General features: G+C 37.6%; 2 protein-coding genes across 5 annotated transcripts in view; both read right to left on the bottom strand.

Annotated features, from left to right (window-relative positions):
- LOC108636730 (putative 60S ribosomal protein L37a) lies at nucleotides 3400-3779 on the bottom strand. The gene has a single exon (XM_018053222.1). It carries the CDS (start codon nucleotides 3743-3745, stop codon nucleotides 3467-3469), a length of 279 nt encoding a protein of 92 aa, XP_017908711.1. The 5' UTR covers nucleotides 3746-3779; the 3' UTR covers nucleotides 3400-3466.
- AKAP7 (A-kinase anchoring protein 7) overlaps nucleotides 13973-18045 on the bottom strand; it is a 125528-nt gene continuing 121455 nt past the window's right edge. For 3 of the 4 annotated variants that reach the window (XM_018053219.1, XM_018053221.1, XM_018053220.1), the window contains one exon: nucleotides 15226-16003. In XM_018053219.1, the coding sequence (XP_017908708.1) occupies nucleotides 15807-16003 (197 nt within the window). In that variant the 3' untranslated portion in view covers nucleotides 15226-15806. Of the gene's footprint in view, nucleotides 15130-15225; nucleotides 16004-18045 lie in introns of those variants that run through there. The other variant, XM_018053218.1, reaches the window with a different exon arrangement.

Raw genomic sequence — 18045 nt, 5'->3', positions numbered from 1 at the left:
GTTTCAGGGCTGCTGCACACTTATTTTGCATCCTTTAGGCCAGTCAGCCTCATACAGCTTCAGTTTCTTCTCCCATCAAACATGGTTAACAGTATTGTAACCTATTTTACAAGTTTGCTGCAATTTATGGAAAGTGGTCTTTAAATTCTAATGATCACATAGATGTATTATTTCACAGCATACCCTGCTTTCCCATAGGATATTGTTAGAACCAGATTCCAGAGAGTCTGCTAACTACAAGTCAGGGACCACTGCTACAAGATTTTTAGGCTGAGATTCAGGAGAGTAAAATTAGTTTTTTACTATCTCTGAGGCCCTATATAAGGTACTAGAGTCTATGAGCCTCTGTCTTCATGTCTATAAAATAAAAGTAATGATACTTATATTGCTAGATTCATAGGGTTGACATGAGAATCAAGAAAAGTACTATGTTTTAGATGCCTTAAAATGGTATGTAACTGTTAAATATTAAGGAACAGAAAGAAACTTGTCTACCCTTCAAATGAGAAATATTTTAATTCTAGATCTACTCATTTTCCCTACAATGCCAATATTCAGAGATAGCACTATTCACATTTTGATGGCCATCCTTTCACGACTCTGGCTATAAAGCCCCTGTACATTCACACAACCCTCTACATGCACACACACAATATATATCACATGAATGGACTTTAGCAATATATGGCTTTTAAAAAACATGGTCACCTTCTTTACAAATTGACTCCCTCCCCAATTAACTTTCAACAGTCAACTCAAGTAGTGTCTCCTCTCTTGAGCTCCTCCTAAACACTGCCTCTCCAAGGCAGAATTTCTCCTTAGCCTGAGACTATGTTGATGCCACCATCATGGTACCCAGTGCTTTATGGCACCTCCTTCCTTTCAAGCTGTTTTATCCCTACTTCATATCCCTGGCACTTAACATAGCACCTGATACACTGTACGTAATAAATAATCAAGGAATGAATGAGGGAATAAATAGATGAATGAACAAATGAGTGAGTGAACTGATACCCAGGATGTACAGGAATGTTTTATTATTCCTTTATAAATTAGAAGGCAAGTCATAAAATTATTTTTATTATCTATGTCCCAATTATATATAGAGATTCACTAAGCATATGTAATTTTAAATTATCTATATTGTCAAATATATATAATTGGGAAATCTCAATAATATATTTTGTTGTTGTTTAGTCACTAAGTTGTGTCTGACTCTTTTGCAACCCCATGGACTATAGCCTGCCAGGTTCCTCTGTCCACGGAATTTCCCAGCAAGAATACTGGTGTGGGTTTCCATTTCCTTCTCCAGGAGATATTCCCAACCCTGAGATCGAACTTGCATCTCCTGCATTGGCAGGCAGATTCTTTACCACTGAGCCACCAGGGACGTCCTCAATAATACATTAACTGAGGATAATTCATTATGGTTCTAAATCTTGTCAAGGAAAATAGTGAATCAAAGTCATTGGAGATCACCATAACAACCTAGAGGGGTGTGATGGGGAGGGAGATGGGAGGAAGTTTAAAGAGGGAAGGGACATAGGTATACCTATGGCCAATTCATATTGATGTTTGGCAGAAATCAATACAACACTGTAAAGCAATTACCCTTCAACTAAAAATTTAAAAAAAATTTTTTTAAGTTATTGGCAATTTCATGTGTTAATCTGAACAGAGGTTGTCCTAGTGATATTATAACACTTATTGATGATACTCTCACTATTCTTTCCTCTCCAGGACAAAATGTGCCAGCCCAGACTGGCAGGAGGCTTTGTAATAGAAAATAGATGTGCAACACTTCTAAATTTTAACATACATGGAATCACCTATGAATCATTTGAAAATGCAGATTTTAATTGAATCAATCTGGGATAGGGTCTGAGGTTCTGCATTTCTAACATGCACCCTGGGGTTATCCATTTTTCTGGTCTATGAACTACCTTTTGAGAAGCGAGGGAATAAAAAATAAGACAACATTACTGTCAACTTCATTTCCAAAGAAAACATCCTGAGTCTTAAATCACTATGAACTTAACCACTGCCAATTGAGACCATAGTTACTGGACTTGTTTAATGAAAAGGAGGATAAAGGTATGTTTTGGCAATTAGTGTAACAAATGACCTTGAAATAACTGAACTCAAATACTTATTACTAGCTCACTCACCTATTTTATTTCTTGAATGGTTTCTATGGAGGCCTAATTTAAAACCAGAAAATCCTCATAATTTAATTTTAAAGTATCAGCTACCAAACAAAACATTCTACCCAGACAAGTATATTTCCAAGATATCAAATTTAATAAAAGGTAAGTAAAAGAAAATATTGTTCTATCTACATGCAGTATAAATTCCAGAGACAATGAACTCAACATTGGCATTCCAGCTCAGCAGAACATATAGATGAACCATCTCAAAGAAAAAATCTTGTCCACCTAAAGTGAAAGCAAACATCACCTAAAAAGATTGCATTGAATCCATAATCAATATGGGGAGAACCAACTTCTGAATAATATTGAGCCTTCTAATTCGTAAACATGATATATCTTTATTTATTTGAGTCTTCTTTAATTTCTTTAATGTCAGTGTTTTATAGTTTTCACTGTATCAGTCTTATACATATTTTATAAAACTTATTCCTAAGCATTTCGTGTTTTTGAATGCTATTGTAAATGACTTTTTAAATTTTAGTATCTAATTGTTATTGTTAATACATTAAAGTTACAATTGAGTTTTATATATTGATCTTGTATCCTAGGACCTTGCCAAACTTATTAATCCTTCTAGTTTCTTAATAGATTCTAATTGAATTTCTCACTATATAAACATGCCATCTGTGAATTAAAACCATTTTAATTATTCCTTTCCCATCTGTATTACTTTATTTTCTCCTTACCTACTATATAGGCTAGAACCCCCAGTACAAAGATGAGCAGATGTCATCTTGAGTGTGGGCATGCTTATTTCTGGCCCTATGGGGAAAGCATTCAATCTTTCACCATTAAAGATGATGTTAGTGACGTCTTTTTAATAAGTGCCCGTTATAAGAAAGTTCGTTTTTCCTAGCTTACTGAGAATTTTTTTAATAATGCAAGGGTTGAATTCTGTCAAGTGCTTTTTCTACGTCTCTTGAAATGATCATACAGTTTCTCCCTTATTTTAACAAGGTAAATTACATTGATTTCCAAATATTAAATCAACCTTTCAATTTTAATGTAAACTACACTTGGTTATACTTAATACACAAACATACACACACAGAGTTAGGTTTTATTTGCTAAGTTTTTGTTATTTTTGTGTTCATGAGGCATATTCATCTGTAGTGTTTTTTTTCTCCTTGCATTTTCTTTTGTTTTGGTATCATAGTTACGCTGGCTTCAAAAAATGAATTGAAAAGTATTTTTTTTTCTGTTAGATAAATTAACCCATTTATTACAGGCTAGCAATGTTATTGATGGAGGCGCTTCTACTGGTCCTTCAGTTCCTTCAGTCTTCTGATGGCGGACTTGACTGTGACAGCAGAGGTGGTGTTGTAGGTCCAGGCACCACCAGCTACTGTTTTCATGCAGGAACCACAATGCCAAATGCCCACAGCTCTTCTCTTCATCTTGGTTTTGCCACAGAAGGAGCAGGTATACTTGGCGTGCTGGCTGATTTCAATTTTCTTCACCATCTTTCTGAGGGAGGCACCATAACGGGTCCCGTACTTGCCCACGATTCCGACCTTCTTGGTGCGTTTTGCCATGTTAACGCAACCTAGATGCGAGCCCAAGAGGCTGAAAAGTATTTTTATAGCAGACTAGATCCACAAACTTTCATTTTCAAAGCCATCATATATTGCCTTTTAAGTCTAGAAACAATGGGAAAAAAAACTATAATTTTCAATATGTAAATATTTATTCAAAAATATTTACTGAACTTCTGTGTTTACAAAGAAAAGTCCCTGTCATTGAAGGCCTCCAAGACACCGGAGGGAGAAACAGGTGTGTTAAGCCAATGCTTATAAGAGTATGTTCAAGGTGTAATGAGAGCACAAAGAAGCAATTTTTGCTGTTTGGATAGTAGCCAAACCTATACAACTCAAAACAGATCTTTCATTACAACCTTTCTGATTTCAAAACAGGGTAGCCCAGCCACAAAAAGTGTAGTCAATCTGATATTCCAATGAGATACAGACAATGATCTACTCATGTTTTAGTCTTTGATGAAGTACAAACCAGGGAAGGGTTTCCCAGCCTGCTTGGCACAACACTGGAGATAAAAATAGAAATCATATTTCAGTGTTCTGCTTGGTTATTGAACTACTTTGCTTCTTGATCACAAACATTTCATAATTTCAAATTGAAGCATTTAAAACACAAATAGAGAATACATACAGTCAACCTCAAAGGAAATGCAATCGAAAATTAAAACTGAAAACAAATTCCTGTGTAGTGTGTTGTAATACATTTTAAAGAAAATCCTAGCAAGTACAGAACTGAGCTCACTGGAAAACATGAGCAATTCAAATGGCCTGACATTAACCATCTGAAGAAAGCCAGATTTCTTCATTTCTTCATTCAAGGCTACATTTTCATATAGCTGTTCTCTAGGCTCTAGTCCATCTTATGTGCATGTGTGCTAAGAAACTTCAGTTGTGTCTGACTCTGTGCGACCCTGTGGACGGTAGCCCTCTGGGCTCTTCTGTCCATGGAGATTCTTCAGGCAAGAATACTGGAGTGAGTTGCCATGCCTTCTTCCAAGGGATCATCCCAACCCAGGGATCAAACCCACATCTCTTATGTCTCCTGCATTGGCATGCAAGTTCTTTACCACTAGCGCCACCTGGGAAGCCCAGTCTTATACATCTCACAATACGTCTGCTTCTTTATGGGAGCATACCGCTAGAAACACAATAGCGAACCCTTTCGCCATGTACATCGTTCCCTGAAAGTCACCTCTCCCCAACTCCCACAGCACATATGAATGCATGTGTGCGTGTGTGCGTTGTGTGTGTTTACAGCTGGAAATGGACGTTGCTGCTTTTACTCAGCATGTATGAATTCGATCTGCTAAATATGTTCATTTCTATGGGAATTCTAAACCACAGTATTACTTTCCTCCATAAATAATGGTTTCCATTATATGAAAGAGCAGAGCTCAGCAGCAGAGAAAATGCATTGCTTATAATGGCAGTGGAAGCACACTGATGGAAGCTGGTGATGCCCCACAGGCAGTAAAATACAAGCATGGCTCCTCTCACCTCTCATAGATCCAACTCGATTATGCATTGCACATAAATGCGCTATGCCACACAGCCTGGGCTGAATAAATTTTTGACAGTTTAGAAGGTCAGCGGTTTTCCAAGGAACAAGGAAATATGCTGCTAAGGATTTATCTCACTAGCCATATAATAAGTTCAAATGCCCAGATAAAAAATTGAGTTAAGCACTGAATAATTACGTTTCCATATGCAGAGACTGCAGGGAGGCTGCAGGGAGGGGAATTTTCTTTCATCGTGCATCTAGAGGACACATATTTGAACACGCCCAAAATAGAAAAGGCAAACCCAAATCCATCTGCTTTAAACAGAAGCTCTCCTTATATATGAAGGAAAACAGTGTTTCTGCAGTGTCTTAATTACGTCTCCATTTCTTTAAAAATGTCAAGATGCTATCCTTTTAAGTCCTGCAGTAACTGAGTCTTTTTTGTCTTCTTCCTTTATCTAGTATTTGGCAAAAATAAACATTCTTTTAAAAATAAGAAACATTTCTGTATTTGCTAAGTGAAAGAACTCAGTCTCCAATGGGTAGGAATCTCGAACTCATATTGTATGATTTCACTTCTGTGGCATTTTGAAAAGGCAGAAATATAATAACAGAGAACAGACCACGTGATTGCCAGGGGTTTGGAGTGAAGGGAGAGTCTAAGAAGAAAGGGGTAGCTGGAAGGTATTCTTTGGGATATTAAAATCACTCAGTATCTTGGCTATGGTGGTCATTACAAGCATCTGTATGGGTAAAAACTTATAAAACTGCATATAAAAAAGTGAATTTTGTGAAATTTTTAGTTGGTTTAGAAGTAATTTGAGTCCCTATTTTGTAGCAATACAATGAGATTCTCCTTGCTATAATGATGCTGAGTTTTAATCAGCATCATTATAGCGTTGTTTCACATCATTAGAATGTCATTACAGCAGTATTTTCAGTATCACTACACCATTGTTAATTCAGCATCACTTGAGGTTCCTAAGCCTCTTACCTAAAGAATTTAATCAAACTAATGGTTGCTGGGAAGCATCCAATTTTCCCATTTTCCTGGGTTTCACTTGTTTCTCTCACTTTGTGGCCACCATTCTAAAATACACAACTAGCAAGATACAGACATAACAGGATATTTTTGTTCTTTTACACCAAAATGGTATGCCTCACCACAATTTGTCTTAATTTTTCTTTCATTCTTCCTTCTTTAAAAGAATCACTAGAAATTGTAATAAAATAATTACTGTTTGGTTTTTTTTTTTGAGAAGCAGTTTGTCCTGTAACTGGTTACCAATGATGCCAGGACACATGAACCTGGACAGCATTCTGCTGACTGAAATAAGCCAAATGCCTGTGCGCATGTGTGCTAAGTCGCTTCAGTCCTGTCTGACTCTTTGCAGCGCATGGATGGTAGTCCTCAGGCTCCTCTGTCCATGAGATTCTCCAGGTAAGAATACTGGAGTGGGCTGCTATGCCCTCCTCCAGGGGATCTTCCAGACCTAGGGAATTGAACCTGAGTCTCTTACAACTTCTTTACCACTAGCGCACCTGGGAAGCCCGAAATGAGCTAAACAGAGAAAGACAAATACTGTATGGTGTCACGTATATGTGGAGTCTGTTTTTTAAGCTGATTTTATAGAAATGAAGAGTAGAATGGTAGTAGCCAGGGGTTGTGGAAGAAGGAAACAAGGAGATGTAAATCAAAGGATACAAACTTGCAGTTACAAGATGAATAAATCCTGAGGATCAAATGTACAGGATGGTGATTATAGTTAATAACACTGTATTGTATACTTTACATTTGATCAGACTAGATCTTAAGCATTCTCACACAAAAAAGTTAAACATGCGAACTGAGGGATATGCTAATTTTCTTGATCTTGGTCATCATTCCACAATGGATATGTATTCAAATCACTACATTATGCACTTTAATTATAGTCATCAATTATTTCTCAATAAAGTTGGAAAAAATAAAATAAACCCAACATTTTGGCAATCTTGGTCTTACTGAAAATGAGGGAAATAGAGATTATATAGAGAGGAATAAATACACCTATATCAACATATTGTGTATCATTCCAACATAGATATTTTTGCATACTGAACACCCAGCCCAATATCTGGCCCGGAGGAAATGTTCAAAAAGTGAGTGAATGCATGAGTGAATGGGGTGAGTTTTGTGAGTAAGGCGATCTTCAGGCAGTAATTTCTTACAGCTGCAACATAATGAATTGTGTGATATCTGAATAGATTAGTTTTATTTTAAAATAGCATTTAAGATTTTATCTGTAAGAATAAATGCTTAATATAGATTGTAAAATTACTAAAATCTCTATTATTCTTGCCTGGAGAACATCATGGACAGAGGAGCCTGGCAGGCTACAGTCCAAGGAGTCACAAAGAGTTGAATACAATTTAGCAACTTAACAACAACAATAGATAGCAAAATTACTAAAATGCACAAATTAGGAAGTAATTTCACTTGTAATCCCTCGTGGAACTTATCACTGTTAATATTTAAAAGCAATTATAAATATCTTATGTATCTTTTTAAAAATGAAAATACCATAAATTATATAATATGAAATCCATACAGCCCCCAAATGGTACATCCTCTCTGGATGCTACTGCCTTTTAAAAGCACAATTTAGCTCAAGTTTGTTGTGGTGTTTCAGTTTGACTTGCAGGTCCTACACGAGTTAGCTTTTGCTACAATACTGCTGCGTAACAAAAAAAGCAGGTGGCACAGAACAACAGGCATCTGGTTCTCACTCACCTGTCTGCAGGGGTGGGTCTGCTAGTCACGACTGCACTTGGCAGGGCTTGGCTCCAGGCTGCAGGTCTGGTTCAGGTTTGCTTCACAAGTCTCCACATTTCAAGCCTTTGCCTGCTTCATATTCACATACATCCCATTGGTCAAAGCAAGTCATATGGCCAAGTAAGGTATCATCCATAGGGCAAAGAAATTCACTCTGCCTTTGGTGAGATTCACTGTAAAGCCATATGAAACAGGCAGTCATATGAGAAGGATACAGGGAAGGAGAATTGGAAGCAATAATCTACCCCTGGCTGAGCCGTTCTTGTTTATATCACTTCCTTCTAATTAGGTCTAGGATATTCACTGATTTGGAGGCGGGGGGGGGGGGGGGTAATACTTCTCTATGGTAAACAACAAACTACAACAGCTATTTAGCATAAAATTAAAGATACATTCTGAATGCACTAAAGACTAGTAATTTCTCTTAAAACATAAAGTTTGAATTCTCCACAATTTATCGCTAATGTATTCATTCTCTTGTGTCTATTTATTATATTCCTTTGATTTGAATGCTCCACTGAACTTTTCTCTGTGTTTCCACGTGTGTCACTTAACTCAGGAAGCCACTCTTCTCCAGGTTTCAGTAGAGCCCTATAGGAACAGTGCTTTCCCATTCTATAGCTGAAATCTTTCTACCATATCTGCTCAGGGAAAATTAATATTTCTGGTATATTAAAATATTTTTATATTTCAAACATATCTCTCAGATTTCTTTGATTAAAATATCTCTACATTTATTATAAACTTTTGCTCTTCAGCATACTATGCAAAATATTTATTTTTGAATAAAATAAATGAGAAATAGCCTTTTTATGATAACAATATGTTAATCATGCCACATAGCTTTCACTTTGGAGGTCACCTTTTTTTCATTCTCTAAGTGTGCCCAAAGAATCACAACGGTGATTCAACAATGGTGTCTTTATCATCACAATCGATGCTTTCACTATTTTTCTCATGCAGCAACTAGGTGTTTCGATCCATGTCACTTAAAACACGCAGATGGCTTCATTGTCCTGCTTCTATCCAGGAATGTAATAGTGTACAAAGCCCCAGTAAGCACGTCCTTTTTAAGACCTGAATTACCTCTTGATAGAATGGGCATGAGAGGAAGCATGTGAACTCTTTTATGCTGCTAGGAGAGAGTACACAGTGTGTTTCCCAAGTGGGGGGTCATGTTGCCCTCATCTGGAGGGGATTTGAGAAATGTTCAGGGATGTTCATTTGTCACAGTAACTGGAGTCTGCTACTGACATTTAGTCCCTGGGGGTCAGGAATGGGAACTTCTTACATCACAAATACCCGTCTCATGCTAGGAGAGATGTCCAATTCAAAATGCCAAGTCGTGCCCTGTGTTGAAATACTGACTTAGTGGAGTGTGGCCTTTATTAGCCAGGACTTTTAGTTGCAAACAGCAGAATCAGTTAGTTAGTTTAAGTGGAAAGGGAATTTTACAGCAAAGGATATTCAGTAACTCACAGAATCCCCAGAATGTCCAAAGAATCAGGCTGGGTGGCCAAGTAGCAGGAAAGATGCCCCATTCCACTGTCAGATGCTCCAAGCAAACACTCCTGCCTCTACCCTCTGCCAGCATGTGACACCTACATAGGGCACAGGACTCCAAATTGTGACTTTACCCCTGCAGCACGCAGGGTCTCTCTCTTGCTTTGTGGAACCCAAGGCTTATGGCTGAACCCCAGTGATAAAGAGACTGAGAAGGAGGGTTCCTGGGCTCTACTGCAGACCTCTCCCTGGAGAAGTGGGGATCACAAGGTGGGGGCGTCCTCAAACAAGAAAGGGTATTCAAAAGATGCTGTGCAGTCACTAACTGTGAGAAATGCCCACAAAACTATCAAAAGCCCTCATCACATCCTCTTCTATAAAGACATTTCCCAAGCTCGGACCTGGTAAAAATAGCCTCCAAAACTGTCTTCCAGAATCTTAAAAGATATACTTAGTCTCTCCCACTGTTGCAGAGTCATTGTTTTCCCTACCTCAATTAGCATATCAGAAAATTCTTGGACTGGTGTGTACATATCACTTCTGTTTCTTTCCTCAGCACTGTAATTCCTATCGAACTGTAAGTCTGTATTTTTGGTCCTCTCACCTTCAACTTTATATACATTATGTGAACATTTACCAAAAAAATATGGGGAGAGATCATATATTTGTGGTTAAAAAAGGCAAAAAAAAAAAAAAAAGAAGTAAATGTTCTTTGGTTCAAAGACATAACCATGGTGATTTTGCACCCATGTGGTTTTTGGCAGGAAGCGTGGGGAGTAATTGGAAACGTCGCACCCGTTTACTATATAGTTACCTAAGAACAAGCATGCCGAACAGTGAAGCAGCTTAAATGGATGAGACTGCAAACAAAGATGGGTCAAAGAATTTTACATATAGATATATAGGGCAGTGTCATAGAAGAGTGGGCTTTCAGAAATTATTTGAACCACTAAAGGGTAAGCAACATATGTTTCCCAAAAACAATGAATCAATTTCTGTTTTAGTGGATCTATCTTTCATGCTTTAACAGAACTTCATAACCTTTCAATGAGTATTGCAGTTTACATTTTAAAATAATTCCAAATTGCCTGAATTTATCAGTTACATTTAATGACTGCAAATAAGTAGTTTTGAGGACATTACACAAGAGATGATAATAGCACCTTCCTTCAGCTCTCAAATTACCTTATAAACAAGCTTTCTTAGCCCCAAAATAGTGTTCCAGGAAAGAATTGTTGTGAATTTTAAATTCACTGACTCAAGAGCGAGTTGTTCTAATATTCATTTTTACTGTGAATGAATAATCTAGGGGTCTGTCTTGTTAAGAATGTGTGCTGCCATCAAATTCATGTAAAGACTTGTAAACTATTTTTTAAAGTACACTGGGTTTATTTCTTTTTTATATGAATACCTGGAAAAGTTGGAATTCAGGAATGAATCCACAATTTGTTCAAAGATAAAACTGATACTAGGTTTGGAGATATTATAGGTTTGTTTTTGAGTATATAAAGAAATAAAATTTTAATTTGTTATATTTAACATGGTAACTGGTTTATGAATTGGTGATCAACTATAGAGGTGCAAACACATCGTATTAGTCTTATGTCTGAAAGGACATCTAGAATATGAAGTCAAAACTGTTTTAATTATCTCCTTATGGGAACATCTGGCTGCTGACATGACACATAGAAGCACACTGGGGTTTTAGAGGGAATAGTTTGAATCTTAAGTATGCTCTAGCTATAACTAGTATATTTCAAAGGTCTGAAGTTTAGAACAAAAAGTAGAGCAATACAACAATCATCTAAGATGCTATTGTTGCTGTTGTTCAGTCGCCCAGTTGTGTCTGACTCGGTGACCTCGTGGACTGTAACACACCAGTTCTCCCTGTTCCTCACCACATCCCAGAGTTTGCCCAAGTTCATGTCCATTCCATCAGTGATGCCATCCACCCATCTAATCCTCTGATGCCCTCTTCTCCTTCTGCCCTCAATCATTCCCAGCATCAGGGACTTCCAATGAGTCGGCTGTTCTCATCAAGTGATCAAAATACTGAAGCTTCAGCTTCAGCATCAGTCCTTCCAATGAGAATTCAGTGATTTCCTCTAAGATTGACTGGTTCGATCTCCCTGCCGTCCAAGGGACTTTCAGGAGTCTTTTCCAGCACCACAGTTCAAAGGCATCAATTCCTTGGCACTCTGTCTTTTTTACCATCCAGCTCTCACAACCACATGTGACCGCTGGAAAGATCCTAGCCTTGACTGTACAAACACTTGTTGGCAGAGTAATGTCTCTGCTTTTCAACACACAATGTTTGTCATGGCTATTTATGCTATAAATAGGACCAGGTTCAAAGCTAGCAGAGTCTTGTCCTGCTGTTGAAAATATTACTTTTTTGACATTTTAAAAAATATTCATATAGGGCCTACTATTTTATCAGTGACAGAAAATGTTGGAATCTGGTCATAAAAGTAAATTTGTGCCTACATGATGCTGACAAAGCCTTCTAGAAATCTCAATCTCTTGTTGACAACAGATGTACTAGAATGGCGTTAAGCAAGAAGGTCTCACGTATGGGCATCTGGTTGAGACATGGCATCAGAATGAATACCATCAAAATAACGTCACAGAGAAACTAGGATCCCCGAAAATCAGCTATCACCAAACTGTTTCAATTCAGAAAAGGGAACTGGTTTGTTGAGAATCACTGTTGGTGCAGTCCAGGTCTAGAGACCACAGTCTGTCTCCTGGACCAAACTGACACTCTTTCACCAACCACGCAGCCCCCTTGTCAGAAGACAAGGCTATATAAAATACTACACCAATCGAGGACAACACAGTCTGTCTCGGTGACCCAACAAACGATTCTTCTCCAGTTCTGACTAAATGGGGAAAAAGTTGTTTTGAATATTTCCCATCACAAACTTTAATTTTTGGAAATTAATGTCATACTTAGATTTTTTAAAATGGAAACAACAAGATTTATTTTATTGTACACTTTTCATTGTCTTTGTAAACCTGATTAAATGAAAAATTCACTAGTAATATTATATTATTATAATCTTTAATCCCTAAACTAAATACCTGGGCTTTTTTTCTCCAGTTCCATCACATCAGCTAACAACTCTCCTATGTTCATAGAACTTCAGGGCTGCAAGGGAGATGATTTAGTCAAAAGAAAATGACTTCCTTTTGTTCCACATTCTTAACTTGAGAAATGACTTGTACTCGGTGGAGAGAGGAACTGCTGCGTTGTGGAAACAGCGTGGCTTTGAAGTAGAATAGACCCAAGTCTAAATTAAGCCCTACCTTTTATTAGCTTTATAAATAGCCATTTAACCATTTAGAGCCCCACTTTCCTAATTTCCTAACCTGTAAAACAGTACTAGTAACTTCTTAACAGGGTCACTGAAGGGAAGAAACATAATAATGTGCCTAGAGTACTTGGCTCGTGGCCAGGTATGTAACACCTGGGAGGTATGATGCTTAATTTTAAAAAACAGTAAGTTGTGTAGAAAGTCATGTAACTCCAGATTGCAAAAGGGATACTTTTTTAGCTTTTCAAATTGTTGGGAAGTGTTGAAGTAGCTCCTTGAGGATAAAGAGATCTATAGATATGCTGTAAGATGCGCTGCTTCTCCTAAAATACTAATAACTTAGCATGCTGTCTCTCCTAAAATACTATTAACAGGTTATTGAACAGTGGAGATGGGGCTCTAGGTCCGAGCACAGGTCCAATTGCCTAGCAGCAGTGTGGCCTTGGATAAGGCACTGTATCTCCTTATGACTTCCTCTCTTAAAGAACAAGGCAAGCTCCCAAATATCTTTGCTTCCCACCTCAAGGGTTAACTCAAGGAAGTCGTCTACATACAATAAAACCTCCACCCTCGGAGAGGCTCCCGGGAACCAGCACCCAGGTCTCCACATCTGGATGCACGTGCTCTCTTATCTCTGCTGCTGACATTGCTGGAGTGACCCACTGTGAGCAGTTTATGAGATGCTACTGAGATTTTCGTTGCCTTTAACGTTCTGTTGATATTCTCTCTGAAGCTGACTGATTTGGAGTGATTTAAAAGTCTAAGGTTAAAGGTGCTCTGACTACTGTGCTATCTTAGCAAGTAGGATAAGAACACGAAAGTTAAGAAACACTGAACAAGGACCTACTGCATAGCACAGGGAACTCTGCTCAGTGTTACGTAACAACCTAAGCGAGAAAAGAATCTGAAAAAGAACAGGCACATGGATATGTACAACTGAATTACTTTACACCTGAAACGATCACAATATTGTTATCCAACTATATCTAATACAAAATAGTCTTAAAAACCACTGAAACTATCAGAGCCCCTATTTCTGACTTCACTATATTCAGATTCTAAGAAGAAAAAAAATAAATGAAGAAAGGCAACAAGGGAAAACCATACATTTATTAAGAGGCATGAAAATGCATAAACTCACTTATAAATAAATGTAATATAATTTACCCAGTGAAAAAATAGCAAAAATCCATGAGTAAACTGGATTTTATCTTTGAAACGATTACATATTTGATCTCTAATAATTTCCCCCTCCATCATGATCTGTTAGTAGCAGCAATTTTACAATGATTATAGAAAAAGCTGTTACCAGTGATTATCATATGGGAAGGAAAATTTCCAAGAATATTCTTTAAAAATGAACCAGTGCAAGCAAATTCAGATTATAAGGGATACAATAAGACATGGGCTAGCTTATCTTCAGAAAAGTAGAAAATAAAAACCCCAAATATTCAGTAAGAAATGAAAAAGCAAACTACATTTCAATCGTTGAAAAATAATACATATGGAAATTATAAAACATTCTTAACCAGTGACTGCAATAATTACATTTATAAATGTTCATTCAAGTACTAGTGATCAATAAACATTCAAAGTCTCATTAAAAGTAACACTAGATATAGATACATGTGAACAATGCTTTTTTTGATTGAACAACAACAAAAGTCATGTCAACAAGAAACAAATAACCCTTAAAATACTGGGTTTTATTTTGTTTTGTTTTGCTTTTTTTAGTAAATGATTTTTCACAGTCTGTATATTTTATCTGTGAGGACTCAAGGAACATCTCACAACAGCTAATTAAGAAGTCTTTTCTATAAAATGAATCGATATTACAGAGATAAACATTCTAAAACACAAGTTTAGCTTAAAAATAACAGTGCAGAATTCAGTTTTCTTTGGAAAGAAATTGTTCATTCCTTACCAAATGTTGGTTTGCTGTTGTGCAAACTATCAGAACACTTCTTTGGTTTTCACCAAAGAGCTATTTAATGAGCTGGAAAGATATCATAAACTCTAGTATCATGATAGCAATGTAGAGTTTATGTCAAAGTTGCACTGAAATCCACATCATTTCCTTGATTACTGTTGTTAATGAATCTTCCTTCAAAAAGCTCCCTCCTGATTTTGGCCTGAATCTCAGGCTTTAATAAAAGTGCTTTTATCTCCTTCACTTTGGACTGCAGACCCATCCTCTCTCGACACAAAGCTTCATTAATTAAGTCCCGGATTCCAATAGGTTTCGGGCCTATGGGAAAAAAATTATATGATACATTTCATGTACAAATGCCAATGAAAAACATTAAATATGGCACACTGACTTATCAAAAGAAGGTTAAAAAGAAACCTTTAAAATGCTGCCCACATTTTATAGAAAAGGTTGCATTTCACCAAAATATATCATTTACAAGAATCAAATTTACTGTAAATAATGCATAGCAACAATACACATAGGACAAACATGAGACACTGTGGACCAACTTATGGGTAATAATTTCAACAGTGATCATTTTAATCGTAGCACTTGTTAGCTCTGTGTGTGTTTTGGCCTCAGATAAGGTAGTCGAATGCCCTGCTAGGCAAGTGAAATGGCAGTATTCCATTTATGTCAAGGCCTCTTCCATGTCCTTTAATTTGAGTCCACAAGGCATAACCCAAAGTCCCCTCTCCCTCAGCCATGGCTGAGGGCAAGTGAAACCTGGGCCATTCTTCCTTCGTAAATTGATTTCCTCTGATAGTCCCAGTTCTCCATTCCTCTTCTGTTGTGCTTCAGAAATGCAAACACGTCAATCATGAAAAGTATTAGGCAATCTTCACAGACTGGACAGGACACTTAGACAGCACAATGCGAATCAGTCCACTGACTCGGCAGAGGAGGGCAGGGGTGCTTCTCACGGCGCAGGGGGTCCTGCCTGCATTTGGGTCTCACTTCCTGTTGCTGTCACTGTCCGTGCCATTCCTATCAGCCTCTTCCGTTTTCACAGAGCTCCCATCCCCTGGCTTGTTTTTGCTCTGTGTTTCTTCCAGATACTGCTGGACAGCCTTGAGCACTGCATTCTCCACCAGCCTCTTACTGAGCCTTACCAGTTCAGCATCATCAGGCTCACCTCCATTCTTATCACCTACATTCCACAACAGAGAAGAGAGGTCACTGAGATCATATTGCCACAGAAACTCGGCATGCAGGGGCCAGCTAGTTCAGTTAGTTACAAAGAGCAAGTGGCCTTCAATCTGGTAGACTGGATCTATAAATTCAAGAATACTGGCTTGGCTTTTCATTTGCTACTTGCAGACTGCCTGTCCCTGAAGACTTCAGGTTGAAAAGCAGTTCATTAGCCCCAGTCTAAAAATACCCTACCTAGCAAAGCTGGAAGTTCCCCAGTTCTACATGGGATTTTTGTTTTTCTTTCATCCAAGGCTGATCATTACTACAAAGTCCATGTACCCACCACCAGGAGACTTAGACATGTGAAATCACCAGCAAGATGAATCTGTTCATACTTCACCACTATCAAATGTTAGGTAACCAAGATTTCCTAATTAACTAAGCACACAGGATCAGTGATTTTATAATACTTGGCCTGGACAGTTGTTAACAAAGTCTCAGCACTCCCATGAAGACAACGGTGGTTACTACTGCTAGGAACTAGTTTAAAATAAGCATGTTAAACTAGTATTGTTTTTAATTTCAGAATTATCACTACAATTTAAAAAATAGGAAACTCTAACAGAAGAATTAGGATTATGACAGTAAATTACTAGATGTTAGTATTTTATGGTCATTTTGCTTCCCTGCTAGTGATGATCAAGGTTTAATTATCTTCTCATATTTCTGTAAAAGAGCTGGCTCTCATCTGCTCGAAGCTGTGCATTTCGTACTCACCCTCCTTCCTGTCTCCCTTAACTGAGTAAAAGAAAAACACTAGAGGCTTACCTCCCAGGCCCATTCAGTCCTTCATTTCCTTCCATTGAACTGTGGACCCAGGAAGGCAGACGAGTGACAGCGGCAAAGACATCTAAGCACCTAAGTACATTAAGTGAGTAAGTGAAGTCGCTTAGCCGTGTCTGACTCTTTGCGACCCCATGGACTGTAGCCTACTATACTCCTCCGTCCATGGGATTTTCCAGGCAAGAGTATTGGAATGGGTTGCCATTTCCTTCTCCAGAGGATCTTCCTAACCCAGGGATCGAACCCAGGTTTCTAACATTGTAGGCAGATGCTTACAGGGAGAAGTAAGTACATTAAGTCAATGCTAACAGATCTCAAGGGAGTGATAGACATCAATGTACTAATAGTAGGGGATTTTAGTACTCTACTTTCAACAATGGATAGATCATTCAGATGGAATATCAACAAGAAAACAGTGGACTTGAACTATACTTGAGGCCAAATGGACCCAAGAGACATATAAAGAACATTCCATCCAACAGCACGAGAATATACATTCTTCTCAAGCACATACGAAACATTCTCCAGGATAGATTTTTAGGTCACAAAACGAGTCTCAGCAAATGTTTAAAAACTGAAATCAAACCAGGCATCTTTTCTAACTATAGTGGTAGAAAACTAGACGTCAACAGCAAGAGGAAAACTGGAAAATCCACAAATATGTAGAATTTCAACAAACACTCATGAACAACCAACGAATCAAAGATGAAATCAAAAGAGAAATTAAAAACATATATTTTGAAACAAACAAAAATGGAAACACAACATACCAAACCTTATCATCCAGCAAAAGCAGAGCTAAAAGGGAAGTTTATGGTAATAAATGCCTGCATTAAGAAAAAAGAATAATCTCAAGTAATCAACCTAACTTGATATCCCAAGGAACTAGAAAAATAAGAACAAACTAAGCCCAAAGTTAGCAGAAAGAACATTAAAATCAGAGCAGAAATAAATGAAATAGAGAATAGAAAAACTGTAGAAAAGATCAATGGAACAAGAGGGTTGTCTTTTTGAAAAGATAAAAAAGAACAGATCTTTAAATAGACTTACCAAGATAAAGAGAATTCAAAACTATAAATGAAAGCAGAAACACTGTAACTGATACCACAGCGGGGGGGAAAAATGTCATAAGAGACTACTATGAACAATTGTAGGCCACAAATCAAGACAACCTAGAAACATACAACTTTCCACAGACCAATAACAAATTTAAGA

Source organism: Capra hircus, chromosome 9, assembly GCF_001704415.2.
Source record: "Capra hircus breed San Clemente chromosome 9, ASM170441v1, whole genome shotgun sequence".
Classification (NCBI taxonomy): Eukaryota; Metazoa; Chordata; class Mammalia; order Artiodactyla; family Bovidae; genus Capra; species Capra hircus.
Note: the sequence above shows the minus strand (reverse complement) of the source record. Positions and strands in the feature narration are given on the sequence as shown.

Coding starts and splice junctions, on each gene's coding strand:
- LOC108636730 (XM_018053222.1), bottom strand. CDS start 3,745: ATGGCAAAACGCACCAAGAAGGTCGGAATCGTGGGCAAGTACGGGACC.